The sequence below is a fragment of the Puma concolor genome, chromosome C2, assembly GCF_028749965.1.
Source record: "Puma concolor isolate L17-30 chromosome C2, mPumCon1.1.hap2, whole genome shotgun sequence".
Lineage (NCBI taxonomy): Eukaryota > Metazoa > Chordata > Mammalia > Carnivora > Felidae > Puma > Puma concolor.
In genome coordinates, this window is record NC_141675.1 from 199,775 (window position 1) to 212,771 (window position 12,997).

Below are 12,997 nucleotides of genomic sequence, written 5' to 3' on the forward strand. Positions count from 1 at the left end.
TAGGTAAACAAGGAGTAGAAGTGAAAAGGGCAAAGTTAATGACTGTGCAGGAGGTTAAGAGGTAATTAGGTGGAGAACCAACGAAACATGGAGCTAAATTAATAATGCAATGATATAACTATAGTTCTGCTTATGCTTTCAAAGCAGGTCCAGGAACCAGATGCCCAGCTTCATAACCATATGTACAGATTAAACTTTATACTGTTTTGTGTCTGCTTCTCAAGCTATAATGCCACAAGTCTCTTCAGGTTATAGTCCAGGAACCAGTCAGTTCTGACTTTCTGGTGTAAGATTTGACCTCATCTTTGCTTGCTGTTGTTGATCTTTGAGAACACGCTTAACCTTCATATTTCGGATCATCCCTATTTCACTGGTAATGCCCTCTCTCAGACAAGGTCTTTAGTTTTCTTTGGAAACTTGCACTTCAGTCTTTATAACCCTCCTTACAACCATGTCCACAACCTCCTTCCGCCTGCCGCTGGGATCCAAGCTCAGAGCCATGCCACCCATATTCTTCCTATAAATGCAGATGGAACTAAAGAGATAGGATAGAGGGCTGCAGTGAAAAGACCAAACACACAAGCAGCAACCTCTTTGACCCCAACCATAGAAACTGCTTACTTGACACATCTCCAGAGGCAAGGGAAACAAAAGCAAACATGAACTATTGGGACCTCATCAAGATAAAAAGCTTCTGCACAATGAAGCAAACAATCAGCAAAACTAAAAGGCAGACTGCAGAAATGGGAGAAGACATTTGCCAATGGCATATCTGATAAAGAGAGTGGAGGGCAGGCGCTCACAGGGGAAGACAGGGTTGCTGAGGACAGGTCAGGCGGCTCACAGGCAGCTGAGCACCGCGCTGGCGCCAGGGAGAAGGCGAGACGTTGGCCCTCCCAGCTTCCTAGAGCGGCCGCCGAGACGCGTGGTGGCGGCGCGCGTGCGCGACCTGGGCCGACGGAGAGCTGGTCTCTGGGCCACGGGTTCTGGGCGGGTGGTGTGGCTGGAGGACTGGCTGTCGGGGACCTGGGGAGGTGAGCTGCCGGGCGGGGCGCGGGGGCGGCGGAGGCGGGGGGGGGGGGCGACCGGCAGTGAGGGTGCACGGCTCGGGAGGGCGGCGGGGACTCTCGGCCCCTCCCGGGGTGAGAGTCAGGGGTCGGGGGTGCTGGCTGAGGCCCGGCCTGGAGGCGGCGCCCGGGGCGGGCGGTCTGGCCGGGCGGGGATCCGGTCCCCGCTGCGGTGAGGAGTGTAGCTGGAAGCGCTTTGCAGCCCCGGGCAGAGAGTTGGGAGTAATGGCTTCTGTGCTTTATCCTTTCTCCCAATTATGCAAACAAAGCGTACTCATTAGGGACAATTAGATGACGCGGGTGGGAGCCAGAAAAGTGAGAATAACCGCAGTCCGCAAATAGTTTCGTCTGGATGCTTCCTGACATTTTAAAATTTGCTCACAATTATGCACATTCATACACGGGTGCGTGTGCCTTTCGAAATGGGATCGTACTGTGGCCTTTAAAAACTTAGTATTATTGGGATGCAAAAGTATTGTGCTAAAATTTACATAATACTTACCATAGGGTACAATAAAATCGACCACTTTAACCATTTTCAAGTGTGGCAAAATTGAGCGGCATTAAGTACATTCATACCCTTGCGTTTTGAAAATGATGATACCTTCAACAGGAGGAATGCATTTGTTCACATAGCGGTCAAAATTGGTGCTAGCGTTAGTTAGGACGCCACCGAGACATATTTCTGTGAGGATAATTAAAAGGAAACGTTTTCGTTGCAGTTTATTTTCCGTAGTTAGTACACACTACACAAAGCTGTAATGCTCACAAAGTGACGCTTGTGCAGGAAAATAGCAGAATCTTGTGTATTAGGGTGACTGCCTCTTTTCAAAATGAAAGTGTAGCATATAAAAGGGAGTTTTAATTTTTTCAATATACGTTTTTAAAGATTTTATTTTTAACAAAAAGGTTTTTTTAAAGATAAGGTACAGCTCTTAAAACCACCGTACTGTCTCTGACTTGCATAGGCCTAAGAAGTCAGAGAATGGTCGGTCCCCTTCTAAGTTACAAGTGGTGGCCAGGAAAGAACACCACCCTGTTTCGAGCTGTATGTAGTGCAGAAGTGAAAACGCATTAGTATTAGTACATTATTTGCAAGGAAATGTCAGTGAGTGGTTTTAGTCATAATTTGATGAAGGGATTTCGGAGAACTTGCATCCGCTTACACGTGTGTGTGTGTGTGTGTGTGTGTGTGTGTGTGTGTGTGTGTGTGTGTGTTGAGGGTCTGATGAATGGGGGTGCTCTTACCTGTCGTGTTGATGCTGAAGAAAGGCGGACAAATTTTGGTTCAAAATGTAGTCCTTACTGTAGGTCGAAATGATGGGAATGTTTTGAAGATAAACCCTCAGTATATACTTAGAAAGGAAACTGACAACAGCATCACAAATACTAAGTCTGCCACTTGAAGTTTTCTGAGGCTCCTCGTGTCCAGGAAGTATCAGTGCAAGGGCACATTCTGTGATGTCGGAGAGTTGCTTGGGAGTAGAAATACATAACGTATAGTAACCGTAACTTACCTTATTTGTCAGTCTTCAGGATTTTTGTATCAGAAACGCTCTGAAAGAACTCCCCAGGTGAATCATGAGATGCTCTACAAAATTGGATTTTTGAGCTTAAACTTCTGCCTGATCTTAAACCTCTTACCCTCCTTCCTTGTTTTATTACAGTGTGTCGGACCAGACATGCCTATCTAACATGCCATGTGTTTTCTTCATTTTCTGTCTTCCTGTAAGCTCTGCAAGGCGGTGGTGTTTTTTGTTTATTTGTTTTGGTTTCTTGTGGTGTTTTGTTTTTGGTATCCTTATTCGTTATGTAGTCCTTAGTGCCTGGGGCATAGCTGGTGCCCAGTAAATACTGTTAATAAAAGAATGACTCTAAATTGGAGATAAGAATAACAATATTTAATATCTTTGATTGCCACGGTTTTCTTTTTTTTTTTTTTTTTAAATCTAAGACAGAAATACATCAGAAAACAGTGATAACAGTTCTTCCATTCCGAGACCTTTTTCTTGAGGCGCCTGGGTGGCCTAAATGGTTAAGCGTCCAACTTTGGCTCAGGTCACGATCACAAGGTCCGTGAGTTCGAGCCCCGTGTCAGGCTCTGTGCTGACATCTCAGAGCCTGGAGCCTGCTTCTGATTCTGTGTCTCCCTCTCTCTCTCTGCCCCCCTCTCAAAAATAAGTATATATTTAAAAAAAAAAAACAACAACAAAAAAAACCCCTTTTTCTTTTGAATAGTTGTGGACTTAGAGAGGGTTGCAGAAACCGTACCGAGTTCCCTTATATTCTTTGGTCAGTTTGCCTAGAGTTAATATCTTGCATGACCATAGTACAAGTCCTCAAACTTCAGAAATTTACAGTGTACAATGCTATTCATTAACCTGCTGACTTTAATTACAGAGTCCAGCAGTTTCTCACTAGTGACCTTTTTCTGTTCCAGGATCCGATCTAGAATCCCTCATTCCACCATTCCATGTAGTTGCCCTGTCTTCTTGTGACAGTCTCTCCATCTTTCCTTGTTTTTCATGACGTTGACACTTTTCAAGTATGTTGTATGGGTATTTTTAGAATGGCTCTCACTTTGGTTTTGGCAGATGTTTTTTCCTGCTTCAATTGAGGATGATGTTGCTATGTGTTATTACTGTCAATACTGATTTTGACCTAGTGGTGTCTTCCGTGTGTCACCATTGTAAAGATACTGGCTTTCCCTTTGTAACTAGTGATTATTTGGGGGAAGATACTTTGAGAACTTGCATGGCAATATCCTGCTTTTCTTTACTGTTCACCCACTAATTAGCCTTCTTGGTGGATCTTATCACTGTAATGGTCTAGTGGTGACTTTGATTTCTGTTATTCCTTCTCCAGATAATAATTGGAATATTTCCTGAAGAAGAGTTGTGCCTTCTTTCCCTTTGTTTTATTTCTTCAATTATTTGTATCCGTGTGATGTTGGATACATATCCTTTGGGCTATGATGCGGTGCTAATGGTACTTATTTCGTTGCTTAAATTATTCCAGCTTTGGCCCTTGGGGGCTCTTTGCAGTGGCTCCTGCTTCCCCTTAAAGTGTCCACATCCTTTTTGGTGTCTTTCCCTGACTTTTTGGCCCCATACATTAATTGTGTTTGTTGTATCTTCCCTTCCCCAGCCCCCGAGACCACCACTTCTCCAAAGATCCCTAGTTCCTTTCTCCATGTTCACGGTTTATTGGAGAATGATACTGAGACACTAAGTTTTGGGCGCTAGGTTTGAGCTCACTTCTTAACTGATGTACGGGTTCAAGTATACTGTAACGCTCTAGTTATGTACTGGAAGCAGTCTTTCTTGTTTCCTTATCAGCGTATAAAATAAAGCATATGTACCCTCACACTGGTAGGAAAAACACGGGAATAAGAGACTGCTAAATGAGGATTAAAAAAAATTTTTGTTAACATTTATTTATTTTTGAGAGAGAGAGACAGAGTGTGAACTGAGAAGGGGCAGAGGGAGAGAGAGGGAGACAAAGAATCTGAAGCAGGCTCCAGGCTCTGAGCTGTCAGCACAGAGCCCGACGCGGGGCTGAAACGCACGAACTGTGAGATCATGACCCAAGCCGAAGTCCGGCACTTAACCAACCGACTGAGCCACCCACGTGCCCCATAAATGAGGCTTTTAAAAGAAAACGAAATACGTCATGTATGAGCTGAAGAAGCAAAATGACAAAAAAGGAAACTGTCCCTGAAAAATGCCCAGATAATTGTTTGGGATTTCCCCTGTTTTTACAAAGCCATTTTCATTGCAGGATTGAGACTGGGCCTAAGGTATGAAGCTCTGGGAGAAGAGGCCCGATCAGCTCAGGTTGCCTCCTAGGCCTGGGATGGGTGAAGTTTTATTTCTGTTCTCAAAAGCTGGTTGGGACATGGAGAAACCCTGAGGCATTAGGAAGCCTGAATTTAACTGGGCAGCTTCAGCTCACTGGCCCCCATGTCTTTACTTGCCCTGGGTCTTTCCAGAGTCGGACAGGCCCTGGAGGTCTTTAGCTTTCTCCATGTTCATGGTTGCAGAGGCTAGGCCAACCCTTTCTCCCCAATTGAAGGCCTGGAACCCCTCGCCAGGTTCCTAGGCTTTCGCCCTCTTTTTCCTGTCAGTTAGTCTTCTCATCACCTGTGTCCAGATACTTCGCTGGCCTCTTTGGACATTTCTGTAGCAGCTGCTTTAGAACAGGCCTGCTTGGAGGCTTATTTTTGGTGCTAATTGTGCTGTGGATCTCCATTTCCTGAGATAGGTCTTGCCATTTCTATTTCCTGCTGGGTGCCTTCCTTCAGAACATTTGCCTCTGGGCTCAAGTTCATTCTCTTTAGCCTCACTGCCAGATTTCTGGTCACTGTGAGCAGCTTTCTAGTCCTTTCCTACTTGGGTTTCTTGGTCTTCTCCAGTCTATTCTGCAGGTTTGTTGGGGAAAGTCTCTGTCCCTCTTCCTCTGACTTTCAGCTGCCTTCTGAGTAGTTGTTTCTGCTGCTGGGGCTCAGCACGGCTGGAGCCTGTCCCTCTTGCTCGGCTCAGCCTTCTTTTGTTGTTGCTGGTCTTCAGGTCTGTCTGTAGGCCTTCAGCCACTTACTTTATCATTCCCCTCCTTTTCCTTTGCTTTTGTTTCTCCAGTACTTCTTTTTCTCCTATGTTTTTCCACATCAAAGCTTCACTTCTCTGCCAGAACTTTAGCTGACTCCTCAGCACGCATGATCCCTAATGTAGTTCTTGACTGGACTGACTCTTCATGCCCTGAAACAGGAGTGTAGTTTTGTGTGTGTGTGTTAGCTGGATGGCAGCCTGCTTTCTGGCATGAGCTCTTTCCGTCTGTGGTTAGTCACTCTTTTTTTCTGTCTTGACAGCATTGGCAGAGTCTGGGAGATAGCGAATAGGTATTGGTTTATAAGCAAGTAGGAGATGGCTTCGGAGTGAAGGGAGTGATTTCTTTAAATGTATTTAATGGTCGCAGGAGATGGAGGATGGTTTCAGGGGACGATGAACATCATTTGTGACTTGGTGCACTCAGTTATGGGACCCTTTACAAGAGGTACCAAGGCCTGCTCTCTGTATAATTTACATACATGTTCCATAGTAGGAGTCCAATTTTACTGTTTTTTGTATGAACATCTAGTTTTCCAGCATCATGTGTTGAAAAGTCCGTTTTTTCCCCTTTCAGTGCTCTAGTGACCTTTCTGAAAAATAAGTAATATTCGATGTATTGGTTAATTTCTGGACTCTTACTCTATTATAATCATCTATGTGTCTATCCCTATGCCAGCATTTCAGCATTCTGATGACTGCTTCTTTGTAATGTAAGTCTTGACATTGGAATTATGAGCCCTTCAACTAATTTTTTCCCAATTTTGCGGGGGGGGGGGGGGGGATATGCTAGAATTCCTTGGTATTCCATATGAATTTTATTATGAAGTTTTCAGTTTCTAAAAGAGGCTCAATCAGAGACCATATCGACACTGCAGATTAATAGGGGGATATTTATTAGATGTGAGTGTAAGGAAAAGAGAGAGAGAATAAGAAATGTCTAGAATCATGGACAAACTTGGGAAGTAGAAAGGAAGATGGTCAGAATGTCCATTTTTGATTTTGCATATGAGGTGAGGACCCAAAGGAAACGTCCTGTAGGTAACTGGAAGCTTCTGATAGGAGTCTAGGAAAGAGCTAGGAACGCGAAAGCAGCGTTAGAGCATTGATAGTCGGTGAGATCTCCGACAGAGCAAAAAGAGATGCTCTGAGGTCTGAGAGCCTCCAGTGTCCATAATGAGAAGGCAAGAGAAGGAAGTGAAACCAGAACGAGGGGCCAGAGATGTGAGAGGAAAAGCAGGCTGGGCTGATGCTAGGGAAGCCATGGGGAGAGAAAGCGGGCAGAAGTATAGCTTCCTTCAGTGAGGTTGAAGCGAGTGAGGTTTGGGAGGAATGGCCAGCTCTCAGTTTGACAAAGGACCCTCTGCACCCTCAGAAAAACGCCTGCCTGGAAGAGGGATGAGAGGCAGTGTGTGGAGCCGCCTGGGTTCTCTTGAATCCACTCACTGGGACACAGACCTTACTGGAGCCAAGGCAGGGCTGTCCTCATAGCTTTCTTTCCTCCGTCAGGTCAGTGTGCTTCCCAGGTGCCTGCCGTTTCCCAAGCTGGGAAGTCAGGAGACCAGGCAGCAGCAACTGTGCTTCGGATGGTCAGGCCCCAGGTGAGCTTGAGTCTGTCTTCCCTGAGTTCCCAAGTGTGTGGTGCAGGAACAGCTAGCACTCATCTCCGGGCCCTGGCCCATTCTGAAAGTGCCCCTGTGGTTTCCCAGCCTGATCGCACCCTCTGGAACTGGGTCCTGCCTGCTGAGTTCATGAACTCTGTTTCATCCCAGCTTCTCTCCCTCCAGCACCCCTTTGCCCACCAGGGCCCCACCCTGGGCTCTGGGTACCCTGATGTCTCTGCCCTTCAGGCCGGGAATATCCCTGAGCAATAGAAGCTTGTCATTCCAGGGTTCTGCAGCGTACGAGTTCCTGTCTGTGGACTATACCGAGAGGAAGTGGAAAGGTCCGGCACTCAGTCAGAGAGCCGTGTACCGGAGCCTCATGCCAGAAAATTATCGCAGAGTGGCCTCATTGGGTAATGATTCTGTTCCCCAGTAACATAGTCTGCATTCTATACGTTTTCTTTGCTATGTGCTTCTTTTTCAAGTTTTTATTGCAAAAAGCTGCAAACGTAAGACAAAGTACAGAGAACAGTGTAATGAACTGTCACGCACCCATCACTCAGCTTTCTAATTATAAGCAGTGTCTTTATTTCATTTTTAATTGAGCTAGGTGGTTTGGTTAGAATTTGTAGTTGTAAGGAGTAGGGAACCACTCGTGTTATTGTAAGTCCTGAGTTGTGTTACTTCAGTAAGGCTGAAGGAATGGAAACCCTGATCAAACCTGCCAGCTAGACCATCCTTTGGGAAATGGGGCCCATGGAAACTGGGCCCTGACCCAGAGCAGCACAGGGTCCTCCGCAACAACAGCAAATCATTTTTATGCCAGGGAATGTGGTAGTTGCTCCCTGCTTACCTGATTTCTCCTTCCACGGCTACCTATTTTCTTCACTCCGAACCTTTTGTCCTCTCATGGCATCTTCTTGATTCGACTTTCTGTTCCCTCATACTTTTTGCATGCCGTGGCTCCTAATGGCTTGGCTTCTCTCCTTGCCTCATTTCAGCTTAGAGCTCCTACTTGTTTTTATTTTCTTTATTTTGCCCCATTTCCAGTTGCAGATTTACTTAGAGAGGGACTCCAAGGGTGGTTCAGCCATTAAGTATCATCTCTATTTGGGCAGACTTTGCTCCTGGCCACAGCAGAGGCTGATGTGTAAGGTACAGAGAAGCTACCCTTGGGCCTGGTGCCCTGGTCAGTCGTGGTCTGAGATGTAATGAGACCAGTTGTCATGAGGCACAAAGCATGGCTGCCTCAGCTTCCGCTTCAGGAACGACGGAGGCGGGACAGCTTCCTGGAGGGGGATGTTTTGGGGGCAGGTTCTCTGGATGGCAAGTCTAGGACAGTAGCCAAATCTGAAGAGGGTGGGTGGGCTTAGGAGCCAAGGAGCCCGATATCTGTAACTTTCCATGTGCTAAAATGCCATGATGGGTTGTGGCCCTGCTTAAGATGTGATTAAAAGGAACCAACATTTTTGTGTTTAGCCGTGACTGATTGCCTGCTTCTTCCCATCTTTTCTAGATTCCAAAGGAAAGATTGAACTGTTCAGTTTCCTATGAATCCAGATGACCAAGATACCAAAGACATATTTTGAGTCATATTTCAAATTATCGATCCCTTTCTTAATTTTCGTAGGAATGCAGTACTGCCTTCTACCAGTTCAGTGCCCCAGGGACTAGAGGACCCCCACTTTTAGAGCTCTGCTGTCCCCTGCATGCTTTTCTGAACCCATGGCTTCTCTGAATCTTGTCATTGTCCTCACACGTGAGAATCACTTTTTTGGGTCCGTTTTTTTCCTAATTGTGCTTGCCTACACTGTTTCTCATATTTGACTTGAGGTATTTGCCACTCCTCTCTCCCCTCAATATCTTTGCTGAGAAGCGTGGAAGCAGACAATGGCATGGTTAGAAAGGATGTTAGAGTTCATCATTTTACTAAGTGACTTCTGTAAGATCACCCATCTGTACAGTCTGTTCTCTTGCCCTCCAGTTGCTCTTTTTTTTTTTTCCTTTTAAGTTTATTTATTTATTTTGAGAGGGAGAGAGAACGCAAGTTGGGGAGGGGCAGAGAGAGAGGGAGAGAGCATCCCAAGCAGTCTCTGCTCGGCGTGGAGCCCAACACATGGCTCGATCCCACGACTGCAAGATCATGACCTGAACCGATACCAAGAGTCAGATGCCTAACCGACTGAGCCACTCAGGTGCCCCTAATTGCTCTTTTGAATTGGGTAATTAATTGGAGCAATTAAGAGCTATCAGGACAGAGCTCTGTCCACTCTCTTCCCCCCTCATCGTCCTTCCCCTCTTCATCTTTCTGTCCATGAAGAAAAACTTGAGCTAGTTCCCACTTTTGTCCTGTTCTTACTGTGTCGCCTCTTAATGTGTCCCCTAATGTGAAGGTTTTTTCAGATACGTAGACTCCTGATGATTCTGTTTCCTTAATAGGATGCAAAATGAATAAAAGTTGTTTTCTTCTCTCTTTTGGCAGCAAATGAGACTAGGATGGAGTGTCCAGATTTGCCTGCAAAGCAGGAAGTTTCTAAAGGACTGGGGTCATCTGATGGGACATCAGGAGGCCTCTGTGGGGTGGTTTCTGGGGAACCAGAGGCACGAACTGCCTGTGAAGGTGCTTTAGAGAAGCTGGAAGGGCAACCCTCAGATGAGGAAGGGAGCAGACTGGAAAGTGATTTCTTCAAACTAACACACAAGGATAAAGGTAAATCCACAAAAGATGGATGTGATGAATATAAGGATCCAAATCTGTCCTCTAGTGCTACAGAACATCAGAGAGTTCTCAAGGGACAGAAATTTTACCAGTGTGATGAATGTGGTAAAGCTTTTAATTGGAGTTCACATCTCATTGGGCACCAGAGAATCCATACTGGAGAGAAACCCTATGAGTGTAATGAGTGTGGGAAGACTTTCAGGCAGACCTCTCAGCTCATAGTTCATCTCAGAACCCATACAGGGGAAAAACCCTATGAGTGCAGTGAGTGTGGAAAGACTTACCGACACAGCTCCCATCTTATTCAACACCAGAGACTCCATAATGGCGAGAAACCATATAAATGCAATGATTGTGGAAAAGCTTTCAACGAGAGTTCCAAGCTCTTTGACCATCAAAGAACCCATACTGGAGAGAAACCTTATGAATGCACTGAGTGTGGGGCTGCCTTTAGTCGGAGTAAAAATCTTGTTCGACATCAGGTACTTCACACTGGTAAGAAACCTCACAAGTGTAGTGAATGTGGGAAAGCTTTCTGTTCTAATAGAAATCTTACTGATCATCAGAGAATCCATACTGGCGAAAAGCCTTATGAGTGTAATGAATGTGGCAAGGCCTTCAGTCGGAGTAAATGTCTTATTCGACATCAGAGTCTCCACAGTGGGGAAAAACCGTACAAATGCAGTGAGTGTGGGAAAGCCTTTAGTCAGATCTCTCAACTTGTTGATCATGAGCGAATTCATACTGGAGAAAAACCTTTTGAATGTAATGAATGTGGTAAGGCATTCAGTCTCAGTAAATGTCTTATTCGACATCAGAGACTTCACACAGGTGAAAAGCCCTATAAATGCAACGAGTGTGGAAAATCCTTCAATCAGAACTCATACCTCATTATACACCAGAGAATTCACACTGGTGAGAAGCCTTATGAATGTAATGAGTGTGGGAAGGTCTTTAGTCATAATTCCAGCCTTATGGTTCATCAAAGAACCCATACTGGGGAGAAACCCTATAAATGCAATGATTGTGGGAAAGCTTTTAGTGACAGCTCACAGCTCACTGTGCATCAGAGAGTTCACACTGGAGAGAAGCCCTACGAGTGTATTGAGTGTGGGAAAGCCTTTAGTCAGCGTTCCACTTTCAATCACCACCAGCGAACTCACACTGGAGAGAAGCACTCAGTTCTGGCTCGCTCAGTTAGTTAAGACATTCTCCAAAACAAAGCCAGAAACTTGAGTTAAATTCATTGTTTTTGTAAGAAAGATGCTCACCCTGATCTCTTGGTATCACTGATGAACAGCCATTCCCTACATTCTGCTGGGTCATAAAGTTGGGAGAGTCACAGTGCCATCATTCCCCACTATCAGGGAAGTAAGAACGACAGATTTCAGATAGTTGTAGGTTTCCTTCCTTCTCTCTTCAAAAATATAGCTCTGGTTTTTGAATCCCATAGTCAGATTGTGTGCTTGTCAAAGACAGTGATTACATGCTTCTTTTCTATTGCAGCTAATTCATTTCACATTTACATAAAGTTACTCTCTAGTGCTCTGATACTTACCTATCTTGGGCATGGCCTTTTCAAAAGTTCTGTTGTGATCTAGATCCTCATCACTTGCATTCCCTACCTAGAAAAGCTCTTCTTATTTGTTAATGTTGGCCTCTCAGACCCTTTAAGATCCAGCTCATCTCAGAAAGACTTTCTTCTTGAAATGCTTTTCCTTCCTCCTAAACTTCTGTTGATTTGACCTCATGCTTCAACTTACTTTGTGCTGTAATTTGCAATTGTTATTAAATTGTCTTGACAACTATTCTCAATGCATATGTGTATAGTTTCATACCAATTTAATGTAGGCTGTTTGAGGTTGGGTATGAGATCTTTGTCTTTTAGCATATAGACAATTCTCATATAGTAGTTGTTTAATAAATAAGTTTTAAAAATTCATCTCTCCAGCCTTTTTTAACTGAGCATGAACTCCCCTTCCACCACTGGACCAAAGACTTAAAGATGAATATCATAGGATACCACATACAAAAGCCTCATTCATATTTTCTGAGTATACCTCTGGAAGTCTTCCTGCTATTAACTCAGCCTCAAAGAGCTATTGATTTGTGCTAGAGCATCCCTCTGTGTGTGCTTGTGTATACGTGTTGTCCAGGTGTTGGAGTCAGCACTCATGTTCCCCTGATAACATACTTTTCCCTGTTTTCTGTGATTGGAATTCACAGTGACTCTGATATCCCTATCAGGTAGTTCTCTCTACCTGCAACTGCCATCTAATTTCAAGGTGAGAGGAGTACACTTAACTATTGTAATTATCTTCTGGATCATCCTTAATTCCCTATAAGGATAAGAAACAGTAAGTCTTTTTAGAGTCCTACAGTCATATATGAGACATTAGCTTGAACACCTTCTCCCAGTCTCGCAGGAAGGCCCCAGTGCTGGGGAGCTGTTGCCTCTGGTGTCCAACCCTTTCCTCTTAGGGCAGTAGGATTAATAATGTGGTATAGGAGGAGGAGGTTAGAAGGGCAATATTAGATAGGTAGCCTGGAGGGGAGAGATTTTTGTGAGCTGTGATTTCTGTCAGACAATGGAGAAGAAAGAGAATTGAGTCTCAAGAAAATGCAAAATACATGTCATTTGGGGGAGGCATCTCAGAAAAAGTCAAAAGAATATTTATTGGAGAGGTCTATAAAAACTGCTGAACCAAAGACACAATTAGAAATTTCCCATCTGTAACTTTTAAATTAGATTTTTGTTTTAAGATGTCTTTGTGGTGTTTATTTCCATTTTCCTTTATAAAATCTGCAGATGGGACTTTCTTAAAAGTGTTTTATCTTAGGAGTGCCCAGATGCTGGGAAGGAACCTGACTCTGTAATAGCACATGGGCCCATCCTTCCTCTGTGATTTGCACATTACTGGTCATGTCTTCAGTGAAAAACCCTGCCTATTGGATGCTGTAACTGTTTGTTGTGTGCTCATCTTGTTACCATCCTGAGTCTCT

At 44.6% G+C, this 12,997-nt stretch overlaps 1 protein-coding gene across 1 annotated transcript; it reads left to right on the forward strand.

Annotated features, from left to right (window-relative positions):
* The first annotated feature begins 840 nt into the window (after positions 1 to 840).
* LOC147577024 (uncharacterized) lies at positions 841 to 11,936 on the forward strand. The gene is made up of 4 exons (XM_086720268.1): positions 841 to 1,034; positions 7,181 to 7,272; positions 7,562 to 7,688; positions 9,758 to 11,936. Exons 2-4 carry the CDS (start codon positions 7,258 to 7,260, stop codon positions 11,197 to 11,199), a joined length of 1,584 nt encoding a protein of 527 aa, XP_086576394.1. The 5' UTR covers positions 841 to 1,034; positions 7,181 to 7,257; the 3' UTR covers positions 11,200 to 11,936.
* The last annotated feature ends 1,061 nt before the right edge of the window (positions 11,937 to 12,997 follow it).

Bases quoted from the DNA above. Each gene is read 5' to 3' on its own strand.
- LOC147577024 (XM_086720268.1), top strand. The intron at 7,689-9,757 runs GTAATGATTCTG...CTCTTTTGGCAG, and splicing joins TCGCAGAGTGGCCTCATTGG to CAAATGAGACTAGGATGGAG.